We start from the raw sequence: 14491 nt of genomic DNA, 5'->3' as shown, positions 1-14491 counted from the left end.
CCCCCTTCTGTGCCAGTCACTGGTGAACAGGAGAAGGCCTCGGCCTGCAGGACTGAGGCTGCCCTCCTGTGGCTGGTGGGGGGTGTGGGGGGCAGCCTACCCAGAAGACGGCCTCCTGTTTGCCGATTCACCCCCACTAACGAGCAGTGAGCATATTTACTGGCCGAACAGAGCTGTGATGGCTTACTTGAATCACCAAACCTAACCGCCAGGATTGCCCCCAAGCACAGCCCCACTTGTGTCTCTCCGATGGGAAGCGTTACGCGTGGCTCGCAGTTCAGCCCCCGGCTCCAGCTGCTGTGGAGAGGACGATGACTTTCCGGGCCACTTGGCCTTCACTCATCTTGTGTTTTCTCTCCCCGTTTTCCTGTCTTGTTTTGTTTTTCAGTGGCTGCTTCAACCCCCAACTCCAGTGCTGGTGCGGCCATGAATTCTCTGACCTCTCTTGGGACTCTGCAAGGGCTGGCGGGAGCCACTGTCGGACTGAATAATATTAATGCACTAGCAGGTACCATAAACAGTGAGTATTTGCTGCTCTGGTGGACAGCCTTCCCCCAAATTCTCCCCAGAAAATGGTCAGCCAGCCCTGAACCGCAAAGGATACGTAACAGGGAGAACTAAAGCTTGGGATGGAGGAGCACATACCCCGCCAGGCACATGCGATCTACATTCATTTTGCCTCACAGGTACCCAGCCCTCGTCGCCCCGGCTTTTTTCTAATCCGCAGAACGTGTGTGCGTTCACTCGTAGGTTTCTGTGGCTGACAGCTAGTTGCAGCTTTCACAGGGGCGTGCTTTGGTTCTCTTCTTCTGAGAGGCAGTGTGTTTTTATAGAAAAGTGGACACGTGGGTCCAGTTCCAAATCTGGCAGGCACCTGCAGAAACCTCAGCAAATCACTGCCCGCCCACCCCAGGCTTGAGTCCCATTTGAAAACTGGAAGTTCTGGATTAGACGATTTTATCGGTACCCTCTTGCTCTAAAGATTGATGACCTATATAGAGAAGAACGAGGCCTTGGAAAGGAGGAAATGAGGCTGAGTGGAAAAGGCCCCGGCTGGCGGTGGTACCGTGTGGAGTCTTTAAGCGCTCACAGACAGGGCTCACTCAACAGCAGTTCATCTCTCAAGAGGCTCATGTCACCATGGCAGGTTGAGCCAGGGTGAGGCGACTCGCTTCCAGAAGTACTTCAGCCCAAAACCCAGGGACTCCCTGGAGAGCTCCAGGTTCCGTCCCACACAGCCTGCCCGTTTCTGCCACGTTAGAGCTGTGGGGGATAAAGTCATGTTTTAAGCTTGTGCTCGGCACTGGCTCCTACACTGGGGAGAACTGACCCTCCACGCACAGAAGGGACATCTCGTTTGCCTTTCCCTCAGTTCAGTCCTGAGTCAAGAGTAGCCAGGCCCAGGAGAGCCCAGAGCAAATCTGATTTCTGATTTGGGGGCCCAGTTACCTACCATGCAGTGCAGGCAACACAGCACCTGCCTGCTTCAAGCTTTAAGAAAGGGTCCCTGGCAAGTTAGTTTACCCCATGACTCAACAAGTGAGCAGTTTTCAATGGGTGATCAGATACTACCATTTTTTTTCAGCAAAACAATAACAAAAAATCTAGACCTCATCAAATTTCCAAGTTTTAATAAACACTTTTGTTCAGATGCTCTGGGAAAAACAAACAAAAATTGGGAATGAGTTTTATCTGACTGTAGGCCAAAAAAAAAAAGGTGGGGGGATCGTTCTTTCTAGATATGATAGCTCTTGATTAGCAAATAGCATATGAAGTGGCAGTCACGTGACAACAGAATGTCTTATTCCAGTAAAACGGCCTCCAGCTGCCCACCTCCAGCAGCCCAGGAGCCCTCATCACGTTTACTCCTGTTTCTGACCTTGTTCTGCAGATGCTCCAACCCACTTCCTCCCCCTTGGTTGCAGACATGGGTGTTTACACACATCCCTTCATGCTGCTTCTCTTGCCCCAGGACCTAGTTCCCCTAAAACAAGGACTTTGATTTGATCGCCTGCCTGTCCTGTCCTTGGTCTGCAAAGTAACAGGCCAGTGGGAATGGCTGTCCTCCTCAGCACGTGCTCATGACTGCTGTGTGTTGTCCTCGGGTCCGTGTGTCCACCTCTCTCCATCCTCGTCTGTTGTGCTTTGCTGGTATTTTCCCATCGTTACCATGAGGGACTATAGAGGGACTGTGTTGAATGCCCAAGACTATGACTAGTTCTTGTGTGGGGTCTGTGTCATACAGATGTTGCTTCTGGCAAGGACAACAGGCTTATTAAATTGTTTTGTTTTTTAAATTGTTTGCAATTGGAGTAATACAGGTATGTATAGTTCATGGGGAGTTAAAAATGTGTCTCATTTTGAACAGTCCCTACCAAACAGTGTGAACCAGGAAAAGTGTTTAATTAAACCAAAAACCATGAACAAACAAAACCACATTCCTTCTGATCCGGTAAGTGTTACTAGCACAGAGCTATTTAACAATCCCAACGTTGGCTTGGAGCAGATATTTGTTTCTTTTCAAATACCAAGGAAAACCCAAAATATATAGTGTCCTCTTTCAGACTATTCTGCCTAAACAGACATGATGATGCTACCTGTCCTACTGGAAAATTCTCAGAGAAGGTACTCAAGAAATGGGTACCAGAATAGAGGCAGCTTCTGAAATAGTTGGCCACAGTTTCCATATCATTGCTGTTTCCTACCCTACTCCATCCCAGGAACAGTTACTTGGTACTGAAAGAATTCTCTGGCTGTCTGAATACAGTCCTCTTTCCCAGGGACCAGGGAGCCAGGAGAATGTAGGTAGACGGAATCCAATTAATTCCCAAACTCATCTTCCTATAAATTTTACCCCTTTCACTTCACTTCACTTCACTCCTCCTAAAATAAACTTTGGGGTTGAAGAAAAGAAGCTAAATTAAAGTGTTCAAGTTTGATGTCCCTTTCCTTGCTCCGTACATTCATGAATGGAGGGGCTAAAAAATATAGTTGAACCCTAAAGCTAAAAGCAGAAATTGTCAAGATCATAAGTAAGGAATGTGGGTGATTCACTTCTGGATTATCTGAGGGTTCTCCAGGCATGTTTTGTGTATTAAGATCTAAGCTAAGACGAAGAAGATATTTTTTGTAGACACAACCGCCCAAAAGTCTGTGTCTGACTCTATTTAAATGTATGTCAGGTGACACACTTATTTTTCCTTGTTCCAATCAACCTCGTTCTTCCAAATGGCTTAGCATACAGCCCTTAAAATTAGGATCGTTAGAATATAATCAGGCACAAGTACCTGATGAATAGTGTTTGTGGAAATACTTGGTCCTTGAACACACAGGTTTGAAATGTGCAGTCCACTTATATGCAGAATTCTGTCAATTAATACAGTAACTAGGATCCTACAATGTGTAGTCATTTTCCTTATGATTTTCTTAAATTTTAAGAATACGGTGTATAATACATATAATGTACAAAATATGTGTTATTTATGTTAGCGGTAAGAGCTTCTGGTCAACAGTAGGTTATCAGTAGTTAAGTTTTGGGGGAGAAAAATTAACACACAGAGACTTTCAATTGAACCCCCACTTGTTCAAGAGTCAACCGTATGTTATGTAAAGGAGAGAAAAGATGTTTGGGGCATATTATTCTGGCTTGTCACTCTTAAGTATGCATTATAAAATCACTCTCTTAATCTGTATTCTTGGAATATGTGAAATGTACATAGGTACATACGTATATAGGCACATACAACTTCATACACACTTGTGACCATAATAACACAAACACACATATAAATGCCGCTAAGTGCATATTCATACTCCTCTACCATGGTTCTAGACATTTTACACTTCTTATCATCAGCTTGCAGCTTAGGAGGATGTATATCTTGTCTACAGCAAGGAAAACATCCCAGGAAATAGATTATAAACCTACAGGAATATATTAATACATTCCTCACTTTTGCCCTTTTGCGGGGGGGGGGGAGGGGCACTTCTGCCTCTGCCTTCAGTACCATCAATGCCATGGTGGCATTCAGTGGCTACCAAAAGTGCTCCTGCTCATACTGGTGGGTCCTTCTGTGTCATTTGCAGAGATTTACTCAGGCGTCTCACAGCTCCTCAGGTCCCCCTCAGTTGAGGACCTTTGGAGAGTTAAAGCATCTCACAGGCAGGGTATGCACAGACCTTGCTGTCCATTCGCAGAGACCTCCCCTTGTTGAGGTTGCCACACCTGTCATTTTGTTCCTCATCCAAACAGCATGCGTGGGAATTTAGATTAAACGGGATGAAATGATCGATCCTTTTGGCTTTTTGAAAGAAAATCCCTACTCTTTTAAGGGGAAGCATTTATTCAATTTAACTTTCTTCAAACTTCTGTTTCTACTGCCCACAGTTTTTACATGTAATCAGATACCAGCAGCTGAATTGACAGGTGTTATCTTTGACAGAATAATTATTTAATATAAATCTTCCCTGGGTGATTTTTTCAAATTCTACAAGGTAATCAATTACTTCTTGTACCTTGTCTTTGACAACCACATACCCCCAGAATCTCCAGGATAGTTTTGGTTTTAAATATTCTCACTGCACTTGTACCTGTCAGAATTATGACACTTATTTTTTGCTCAAAAGGGTGGTTTTACCATGAAGAAGGAAAGCCCCAAGCCGGAGAGCCCTTGCTAGTCCCCTCTTTGACATCAACACCCCCTTTGCTTGATGCCTCTGATACCGTTTCCCTCCCCACCTCAGGCAGGTCAAGCCGGCCACGGCTACCTCCCACGTGCATCGAATCAGTTGAAGCAAGCCAACCCTTCAGAAAGCAGATCTGCCCTGAGATCTAGTCCAAAAACACAGGCAACCACTGTGAAGTGTAGGCAGAACAGCGGCAATGTGCCGGAAGCCTCACAACAGTGCTGGTCCTGAAACCCATCCGGTCTTTCAGGAGCACTGAAGTTCATTCTGCTTCTGTGTTTCAAGGGGGGGGGGGAACAATTGGCGAAAAGGAGGAAAGAGAAGAAAATTCTTCTAACCTGGATGACTAAAAAGAAAGAAGGAAAAAAAAATCCCGTGCCACAGAAGGAGGGAGTCAGGGGCACCAAAGACCACTGCAGCGAAGGAGCACCTCTTGGAGAAGCTGGGCCTCGGAAACTACGAAGGAAGGCACTCCGAAGGCTCTTACGCGGCAGGGCCGGCAAACTCTTAAGGCCCTTAGCTGACCGGGTACCAGCAAGTGGCAGCGCTCTGTTCCCAGTGACAGCAAGGGGACTCGGAGACATGGATGGCAGCCGAGCTGGTCTTCGGCTGTGCTCCACGCGGCCCTGCGGGCTGTGATGCACCCTTGGTGTAGGTAGAGCGCAGGGTCACCACTCACTCTTACTAGAATTTCCCCCTACACGGGAATCCGGCTTTCTGGAGGGCCGGGCCACGTGGCGCGACCACTTGTATCCCTAGCGCCTGTTAACAGCCTGACAGAAATGAAACACAGGGCACTTCACTGTGCCCAGCTCTTCCGGAGTTATTTTACAGCCTCCCACCTCTCTAGAAAAGAAACACCGATGTTTCTTTGCATTCACACCAATGTTGGGAGGTGAGGATAAAATAAGACCGGAGGAGAAAAGAGAAATCCCCCCCCCAGCCCTTTGGCAGCTGTAAGAATAGCAGGGGTGGAAGACAGAAGCCTGGGTGAGGTAAATGGGATTAGCTGGTGTCTTGAGGGATTAATTAGGAGGCCGCACTAGTTCTAAGCTCTTTAACAGTATTTATTTCCATGACTGAAAAAAATTAAGAGAACAGACTCCTTCACAATAAGAAACCTCAAGCACAGTCCCCAGGACCTCTGCTGGCCAAGACCTTTTTTGCCTAATTTGAATTTGCTAGATCTGCCTGCGAGGACTTCCTCTCTGCAGGCTTATTATTCCATTCTCCTGTGCTTCAGACTCTCCTCAGCACCCCAGCCCAGTGCCGTGTCTGTACTGAGGACACTGTGCTTGGTAATTGTTCCCAGGGCCCACTGTGTCTCCTCAAGCCCCCCACCCCCCAGAGAATACCAGGCCTGAGGCGCTACGCATTTCTTCTGCTGTGAGGCCATGGTCTGACTCCTATCTTGTATGTAGTCCTTCTAACCTAAGAGATGAAGTTATCAGAATAACAGAGTCGTGTCGAGAGTAAGAACATTCCCCACCTGCTCTGTCCCCTGTGGATGGCAGGCAGGAGCACTGATGGATGGTGACATGATTCTAGTGTTGGATTCCTCTGTATAATTTCTAAGCATCCTTAGTCCTCTATCCTCATTAGACTTCTTACCACTTTTTTTCAGTTAGTCATCTCAGGTGTTTTAACAGCCCTAATCAATAGCCCTAATCCGTTCAAGTGTTTCATTAATGTTTTCAATAATTTCTTCCCAGAAACCTTTTCTTTTTAATGTCTCAGTCGCACAGGGAACTAAAAGCAATTATGATGTCACCTCTTCCATTTCCTGAGTTCATATGAAAGTTAACACTCTATAAAAGTATTGCTTGTTTTGACTCCGTATTCAGGGAAAATGTGGCACAGTCAGCAACCATAACAGAGCAAAAGAGCAGCCAGGATCCAAGAAAAAGGTGCTGGACAGCATCCAGTTCCCATCCGTTACTGGCCAAGATCCAGCTTACAGACACGAGTATCCCTTCAGTTAACTGAAAAACAGGACCTGGAGCTCCTTCGTGGGTAGAAACTCCGGTTACGTGGGCACTGATAAACCTTTGCACGCGTACACGCGTCTGCTCGCTGCTAAAGATGGCCCCGTTCTTTTTTGAGCCCCTGGTACCACGTAAGCAGCTTTGGTTCTCTGCAATTAGAGTAAGGGTCCACATTTTTTCCTCGCCTTAATTCTTGATCAGCTTGCGTATTCTCCCTGAGGTCCTCCTCCTTGACACCATCCCTCCGCTGTTTCGTAGAGCCGGAAGGGCACTGCCCGCACGCTGGCTCACCGAGGACAGAGCTGGCCTCCAGGACCGTCTCGTCAGATGGCCTAGGGACACCAGTTTTACCCCTTTCTCCTCCAACCCGTGAGCCTTCCCCTGGCCCTTCAGAGGGCCCAGGAGGTGGACTGAAGTGTACAGATGTTACAAGCCTCTGTCACTAATGTTTTTTTCCACGCTTCTAAGCTCCAAGGAGGCTTTCATTTCAAAAACATAGCGGGACTTGCCAGTAGCACAGCGCATGGAATGGAGACGTGTTGTCTGTCGGTAGTGCCTCTGTGAGTTTTGATCGCTGGCCTTAGGGAGTGAGGGTGTCATTGCTCAGGGGGCTTTGGGGGGCGTGGTCTGTTTACCCTCATGCTGATGTATTCCTGCATCGTTGCGTTTTTCCTTCCGTGTCGGTTTCACTGGTGTGCCGGCTGCATGCACTTGCTGTTGTACGTGTGTCAAATGATTCTCTAACTTCCTTTGGAAAGCACTAATGAAAAGTGCTGTTTCTCTTCTCTATTGTTGGGTTTTTTGTAAAGTTGCTCAAATGCTCTCAGGTATGGCGGCTCTGAACGGAGGACTTGGCGCCACGGGCTTGACGAATGGCACGGCGGGCACCATGGACGCCCTCACGCAGGCCTACTCAGGGATCCAGCAGTACGCGGCCGCGGCGCTGCCCACTCTGTACAGCCAGAGCCTGCTGCAGCAGCAGAGCGCCGCGGGCAGCCAGAAGGAAGGTAGGTGCCCGGCCCGGGCGCGGGCCTTCGGAGAAGCTAGATGGGGCCGGCGTCACGAGAGGGCAGTTAGCGTACTTCTGTCCTTCCTGGGGTTTGTGGTGGTTTTCTTTTTTTTCGGGTCTTTGGGTTTTTTGTTTTTTTTTTTTCCTTTTAAGAAACTTAACAGGCCTAAACCATTGGTTTGAATCTTCTCTCCCCTCCTGTTCAGCCTTGTCCGTTTATCTTTGAATTTTTCGTTCTTTTAATTTACCTCCCAATATGGATTTCTCCCCCACCGCACCCTTACACGCAATCACTTAGGAATTGCTGTCCTCAAAACGCTGCAGGAACCCCCTTTCCCGAGTCGGCGCGGACCATCTACGATTTCTCCCCTTACACCTCAACTCCGCGTGAGTGCAGGGGGTGAACGGAGAGTCTCCTGTGGGCGAAGCACTCTCAGGCACGTCCCGGGTTTCTCAGCGTCCAGTAGCCCTGGGACCGCGTAGCCTGCCTCTCGGTAGGCGAGGCTTTCCAGGGCGATGATCAGATCCACCATTAGGATCAACTGGGTCCGTGTTTAATCAGGGGTCCTCGGAGCAAGTAACTAAGTGACTGATTGTCTTGCTCCTCTGCCAATAAGGCAAATTGAGTATCAGGAAGTTAATACTAAGAATGAATTAAAGCTAATTGTAAAATAGTTCATGAGCCAGTCCAGAGAGGGACAGCTTGTCTTTTTCCCTTTTGGTTTCTTTAAAGCAAAATCTGCAACATTATGTTTATTCTCTTTCTGACCTGTTACAGTATGGGGGAAGAAGCTACGGTAGGGAAGTACTAAAGACATTTTAATTTCTTCCCCTTCTTTATCCTCACCCTACAGTTCCCAACTATTCTTGTGTGCAAACTTCGACTTGAAATCTGGTGTTCTACAAGAAATAGAATAGTTTTACTTTATAAAGTGAACCTTAAAAGGGACACAGCTTTAAAGAGACTCATGTGTAAAAAAAGATTTTTTTCTAATCTTAAGAGATCGTTAAAAGTGAAAGATAGATGAAAGTTTCTTTACTCTCAGCTATGACTGTTAATGTAGGTTTTTAAAAAGCTGCACAACTGTTCAGTCCACTGTGTCTCCCGAGGTGTGGGGAGACTGCACGTCATATATGCCTTGTTTCCCCAAGAAAAGCCTGCACTGAGGTCCCTTCGTCCAGGGTCTAACTACCCAAATAGTGACAAATAAGGGTGGTAGGAGGGGTATATGAGATAAGAATGTTCTCAGAAAAGAACATAAAAGCCAGGTCCCTACATGATTTTTAGAGAATGCCAGTCACTTCTCCATTGTCCCATCGGGGCCTTCCAGCAAGCCACATAACCCTTGTTGCTGAAAAACTTGAGTCACGGTGGCCTCAGCATGTAACAGTGCAAGGGTGAAGTCTAGGCCCCAAAACACTTCCTCCACTGCCCCCGGTGTTCACGCCTTGAGTTTTCAGGATAGCCTGCGCAGTAGCTCACTCTTGGGGATTAACATGAAGAATGGCCACCCACTGGATTATTGACATTTAGGTATCGGGCCTACCAGTAGCAAGGGTCAGTGCTTGATTTTTGTGGTTGGTGGGGTTTTTTGGCTTGTTGAGTGTTTTTAAATCATTTCCCACTTCCTCATGCCTCTCCTCTGATCACCTTCTTCTCACCCAGTGATGTGTGCTCAAGAAATTTAAACCATCTTAATATTAGTTTTACCTAAATTGTTGTTTTCAAGGCACATTATACTGGAAAGGGGAAGAAGAAGAAAAAAGGTGAATTCCACTACTGAATAGATTTTTAGCCTTTCTACTCCATAGTTTTGTTCTTTAGTCAAGAGAGTTGAAAATCAAGTTGATGTGTTTAGTCATGTATCCTAGTGTATATTTTCCCAGAGGAAAGTGAGCCAGGCTGGCTTTGTTTTTTAAAGTAGGTTTGATATTTCGCCCAGCTAAATCTTCTGAAAGCTGATGAGGAACACTGACCACCTTTCCTGTCCCTTCTAAAGGACCTTCTTTATACTTTCCCATCCTCCCTGATTTACAGGAGGCAAGTCTCTCACTTATACACATACAGAGGTAGAGGCTCTGGATGCCTGAGCAAAAGCTGGTGGGCGTAGGCTGGCTGACACAGATACCCCAGCACTCCATGCTAGACCAGGTGCCCCATGAGAAATACAAAATGTGAGCACCACCCAGCTGGGGCCAACCATGTAAGCAACTCTAGGAAGTAAAAAATAATGTGTACTAGGAAACTCCAAGGAATGTGTGACTTGTCAGGTTTTTACTACACGTAGAGGTGGATACAAAGGGGGAACCCTCAAATTGTTCTAGTGTTCACAATTTTGGCAGTTTGCAAAATCAAACTGTTGCTGGGTAAAGAAAAAACGGGGAGGGGGGGGGGGTCATACACTAGGAGATGCTGGTGGCAGTTTTACCTGAGAAAATAGTGAATAAGAAGACAAAACCTCCTTAGATTACCATTTTGTATCTTCTTGGTCCCCGTCTCTGGCTCAGATACAATCAGAATGTCCAGCATTCTAGAATGCCAGGATTATCCAGGCATGGCCAGTAAATCTGTCAGAGCACATTAAACTGCATTTCTCCCCCAGGCTTCAGGAGTTGAGATGACTTCACAGATCAAAGTGGGTCCCCTAAATCCTCATTTGTACACTTGGATCTTTTATCTAGAAGGAATATGAAATCTGGATGGCACCAGATTTGCCCAATATACGTATTGCAAAAGATGTGCCTGGCATAGTACCACTCAGAGCACCCATTTCTACTGTTTTGGTTTTACATCTATCCATATTAAGTTTGGATTGCTTAAGAATTTTTTTAAACCAGGAAACATGTGGGGCCCTAAGTCCTGCAAGCATGTCCCTTTAAATACAGACTGCCTCCTTGCACTGGAACATGGCTTTGTCCGTGCAACTTGTGACACCGAAAATTAAAGTGGTCACGTTGGCACTTAAATAAGAAAGGCTTCACCTGTGTGGCTTTAGACATTTGCCTCAAGAAGACTTCCTTGTGACAAGTCCTACGCATTAGAACACTCCTGTTTTGTGGGAAGAAACTTGGTTTGACTCTTCTTTATGAAGATGTTTCTCTTATTTTCACAAAGTTCTTTTACCCCAGTTTTACTTTTCGTAGACCCATATATTGTCCCCGCCCCACAGGCAGTGCTGGTTCCAGGGGACACCAGGCCCAGAACTTGGAACATCCTAGAGGCATCTAGCCCCGGGGCCTCTGAGAACCAGCTGGGGGAAGATCTGTAACCACCGCAGGCAGCCTTCAGCCTACAAAGTGTTCTTGCTGGTTATATATTAGAAGATGGGTACCTCCCACCAGGTCATTCAGATTCCCCCCTTTTCCTTTTTTGCTCCTTTTAACCTTCAGATGGTTCTTGTGCAGGTGGCTATAGAGAGAGGGGAGAGTGCACGGGAAGACACTTAGGAGAGCCTACCTTTCTAACCAGCATAGCTAGGAAGACCTTCCCTTCTCTGCCCTTGCTTCTTGTTTCTCTGGAAAGTGACAGTGGAGCGTGAGGAGCTTGGATGAGTTCAGTCTCTGACTAGAGTCGGCACCTTGCGCGTTCATTTCCAAGGCTAATCCCCAGTGGTATAATTCCTATCACGCCTGTGAAACTCTAGCTACCTATTTTTCCCTGCTTTGACTCATTGCCAGTCATTTCTAATAAAAATGATTATTAGACTGTGTGTTAAGAGATTTGGCAAATCAAAACTGGATGGATAATTAGGTAAATGATTGAGAAATCCAAGCAACATTACTGCTATATCCATTACTCTAAATTGCTGCAATTTGCTTAGAAAACACAGGATACTCTCAACTCCCGAGAAACAGTATATACATACTACAAAAACACAGCCACCCGGGAAAACCCCACACCTACATTCTCCTCCCCAGCTCTACCCTATGGCAGCCGCCCTCATCCCCACGAAGAAGAGACTAAAACTATGTGCCCTAAGCAAATATGAGCCACAGACCATTGTCTCTGGAAATTGGAACATCTGAAAGGTGATTCCCATCTTGAAAGACATACCAGCACTTGACCTGTATGTATCTGTTTCGTTCCCTTTAGTATGAGAGGAAGGCACATGCTTAGCCTGTTGTTAAAGCAGTCCTAAGAAGAGGCCTGGGGAACTAAGAAGCGAAGAATACCTTACTCTGATTTCTTTTTCCTCTTTAGGTCCAGAGGGTGCAAACCTCTTTATTTACCACCTTCCACAGGAGTTTGGAGACCAGGACATTCTGCAGATGTTCATGCCTTTTGGAAATGTTATCTCTGCTAAAGTCTTCATTGACAAACAGACCAATCTGAGCAAGTGCTTTGGTATGCAAAAGAAACCAAGCCAGAATATCACAGTTCATTCCCAAGTGAGGAGTCATGGGAAGGAAAATGTAAATGGCAAACATTTAGACGTCCAGATAGGGCCTTCCCTGGGTGGTGCCGTTTCCCGGTTTTCTGGATCCATGTAAGCAGATTGGGCAAAGTCGTGTAATCAAAAGCAGAGGTAGGGGCTATATAAAAAGGATCTGGGAAATTAAATGCCTGTACATTAGGTATTGCTGTATCCTGTGCTATTAGAGCGTCTTGCTCCATACATCTAATCATCTTTCACTATAGAGCAGCAGCAATTTCTTTAAGCCCCAAGGTCTGAAGCCAGCTTTAGCAGATGGAAACACACTTAACAGACTGTAGTGTAGTTTAGGCTACCCTGATACAGAAGGGCACTACAGACCCTTTGCCACGGTTTCCAGGCCCTTCTGGGTCCAGTAGGATTCAGACACTGTGGCTTTGGGTAGCATGTCGTACTGGGAGGCTCCTGTTCAGCACCACGTACACTCACACGAACCCTCACGAGAATGCACATCCCGTCACAGCAGGCCTGGGGCTACGCTGCCCACCACACCACAGCGCCTTGAGCCCCGGGGCAGGCCGTGGAGGTATTTCACAGTCACGTGAAATGCTGCTTGTGCTGAGATTCAGGAGCCAGAATTTGCAATGACAGGATCTGCAGGGACTGAATGAGTGGAGGCAGAGCACAGGAGTTACAGGAATTCCGAGAACGCTGGAAAACTCAGGTCCTCGGTGGCTTGACCTCCTTCCTCAAGGAGCCCAGACCCTGCCTCCTGGGGCAGTGTTTCCTCCCTGAGAGAGTAAGGCCCGCTCTCTACTTGCTCTGATGTTTCATAGCAAAAGCACAGCATTCATTAAATCTATTTCGTGTTTTACTTTTTGAACCCTTCTGGGCCCCCAAAGTGGTTTAGAGGCCAGAATGTTAAGAGTATATATTATTCACTTGACAAGTCGTGGCCCAGTTTAATAGAACATTTGCCTGAATCATTCCTCCAGTTTAGTAATTCATGTGGGTAGTAGGCAGTAGCCGTACAAAACAAAGCGAAATAGATACAGACCAGTGGAAACGCAAATGAAAGTGAATGGTATCAACAAAAACAGCGAGGTGGGAGGGGTGGTACTCAAACTTAAGATCCGTCTCACTGGTAATGGGCAGCTCATCTAAAGACAATGTTTCGGCTTCTAAAACCCCATTATCATATAACACCTTTCTAATTTCTGTGCTATCAACCAGCAAGGTCTGAAGCCTCTGTGTTTAGGGGAATTAGTATGGCAACCACTGAAAGTCACTGTTTTTACCCACCTGGAAAGGCTGTCAGCCTGAACTCAATACACTATGGCATCTGCTACATAAACCCCCTTGTGATGGTTCGTGAGCGAGTGAAGTGGAAAGTAAGTGGTTACATAGGGGGTGAGCGTGCACTTGGGTAGCTTACCGTTAGGAGCTTCCCTGCACAAGGTTTTGAACCAGATTTTTATACTCCTCATTGCTAAACAATGTCCTGGGCTTATCTGGAGATTGGAAAGGGATTTTGCTTCAGGGTCTGAATTTAAGAAAATATGTACAGCCTTGAAAAGAGATTATATCAGCCCACAAACTATTCAACCAGTGTGTAATCAACCTACGCCTATGAATATCAGCAGACAATTGCATGCAATGCTACGCACTGTTTTCAATTTTTGTCACAAGCTACAGCATCCCATACCTACGTTTCTCAGTGAGCCAGCCTAATGGTGGCAGGGAGAGGGGAGGCCAGAGTTGTCATAAGCTGGTACCCCATTCTTCCATGCTAACTAACCTCGTGGCCAGGTTTCGTTGCCCATTTCACCCTTGATCCATTTCCATTCTTTAACTATCTTGCTGCTTCTGGATAAAGACCTGGAAGGAAAGGAGAAAATCATAGCAAAAATCTTGGATTCAAGATCACCCATACCAGGAATTGGATTTAGTCAAAAATCTATACCCCCATTTTGCAATACAGCCTGCCTAGGAAAAGCTTTGCTGCATTACACCATATGCTCATTTTTATCAGCTGAGAACTCTGCGGAAGGTATATTTTATGTCCTTGTCTTCCTCCTCTAGTTTGTAAAGGAATTTTCTCTTTAGCTTTAGACTTTTAATAGTAGATCGTTGAAGAAGCCTAATACAGAACGTTCTTAACAGAGCGAAGATGCACTCCGTATAATGGCTTCCTTTCAACCCCAAGTAGGGACAGTACAAGCTCGACAGCTTTACACCAGCATTAACTAAAGAAAGTTTTGCGTGTACCCTGCCACCCCCACCCCCAGTGTCTGAACAAACCATATGATCAGAATTGTTTCTGGGTCTTTGCAGAGCATCACTGGTTCTTTGTCAGAAGCCTGCCCTCCCTGCCATTTTGGTGGTGAGTGTTGGTACAGAGAAAGATGCTAGGAAGTCTGTTAGGGTGGTTCTTAGGC

The 14491-nt window shown here is 46.3% G+C and overlaps 1 protein-coding gene across 16 annotated transcripts in view; it reads left to right on the top strand.

Moving 5' to 3' along the window:
* CELF2 (CUGBP Elav-like family member 2) overlaps positions 1–14491 on the top strand; it is an 832193-nt gene that overhangs the window by 809172 nt on the left and 8530 nt on the right. For 10 of the 16 annotated variants that reach the window (XM_019460830.2, XM_019460833.2, XM_019460824.2 and 7 more), the window contains 3 exons: positions 389–508; positions 7481–7678; positions 11882–12025. In XM_019460830.2, coding sequence (XP_019316375.1) covers positions 389–508; positions 7481–7678; positions 11882–12025 — 462 coding nt within the window. Of the gene's footprint in view, positions 1–388; positions 521–7480; positions 7679–11881; positions 12026–14491 lie in introns of all 16 variants that reach the window. The other 6 variants (XM_019460823.2, XM_053894977.1, XM_053894976.1 and 3 more) reach the window with 4 other exon arrangements.

Source organism: Panthera pardus, unplaced genomic scaffold (genome assembly GCF_024362965.1).
Source record: "Panthera pardus isolate Hobbes unplaced genomic scaffold, ASM2436296v1 HiC_scaffold_6, whole genome shotgun sequence".
Classification (NCBI taxonomy): Eukaryota; Metazoa; Chordata; class Mammalia; order Carnivora; family Felidae; genus Panthera; species Panthera pardus.
Note: the sequence above shows the minus strand (reverse complement) of the source record. Positions and strands in the feature narration are given on the sequence as shown.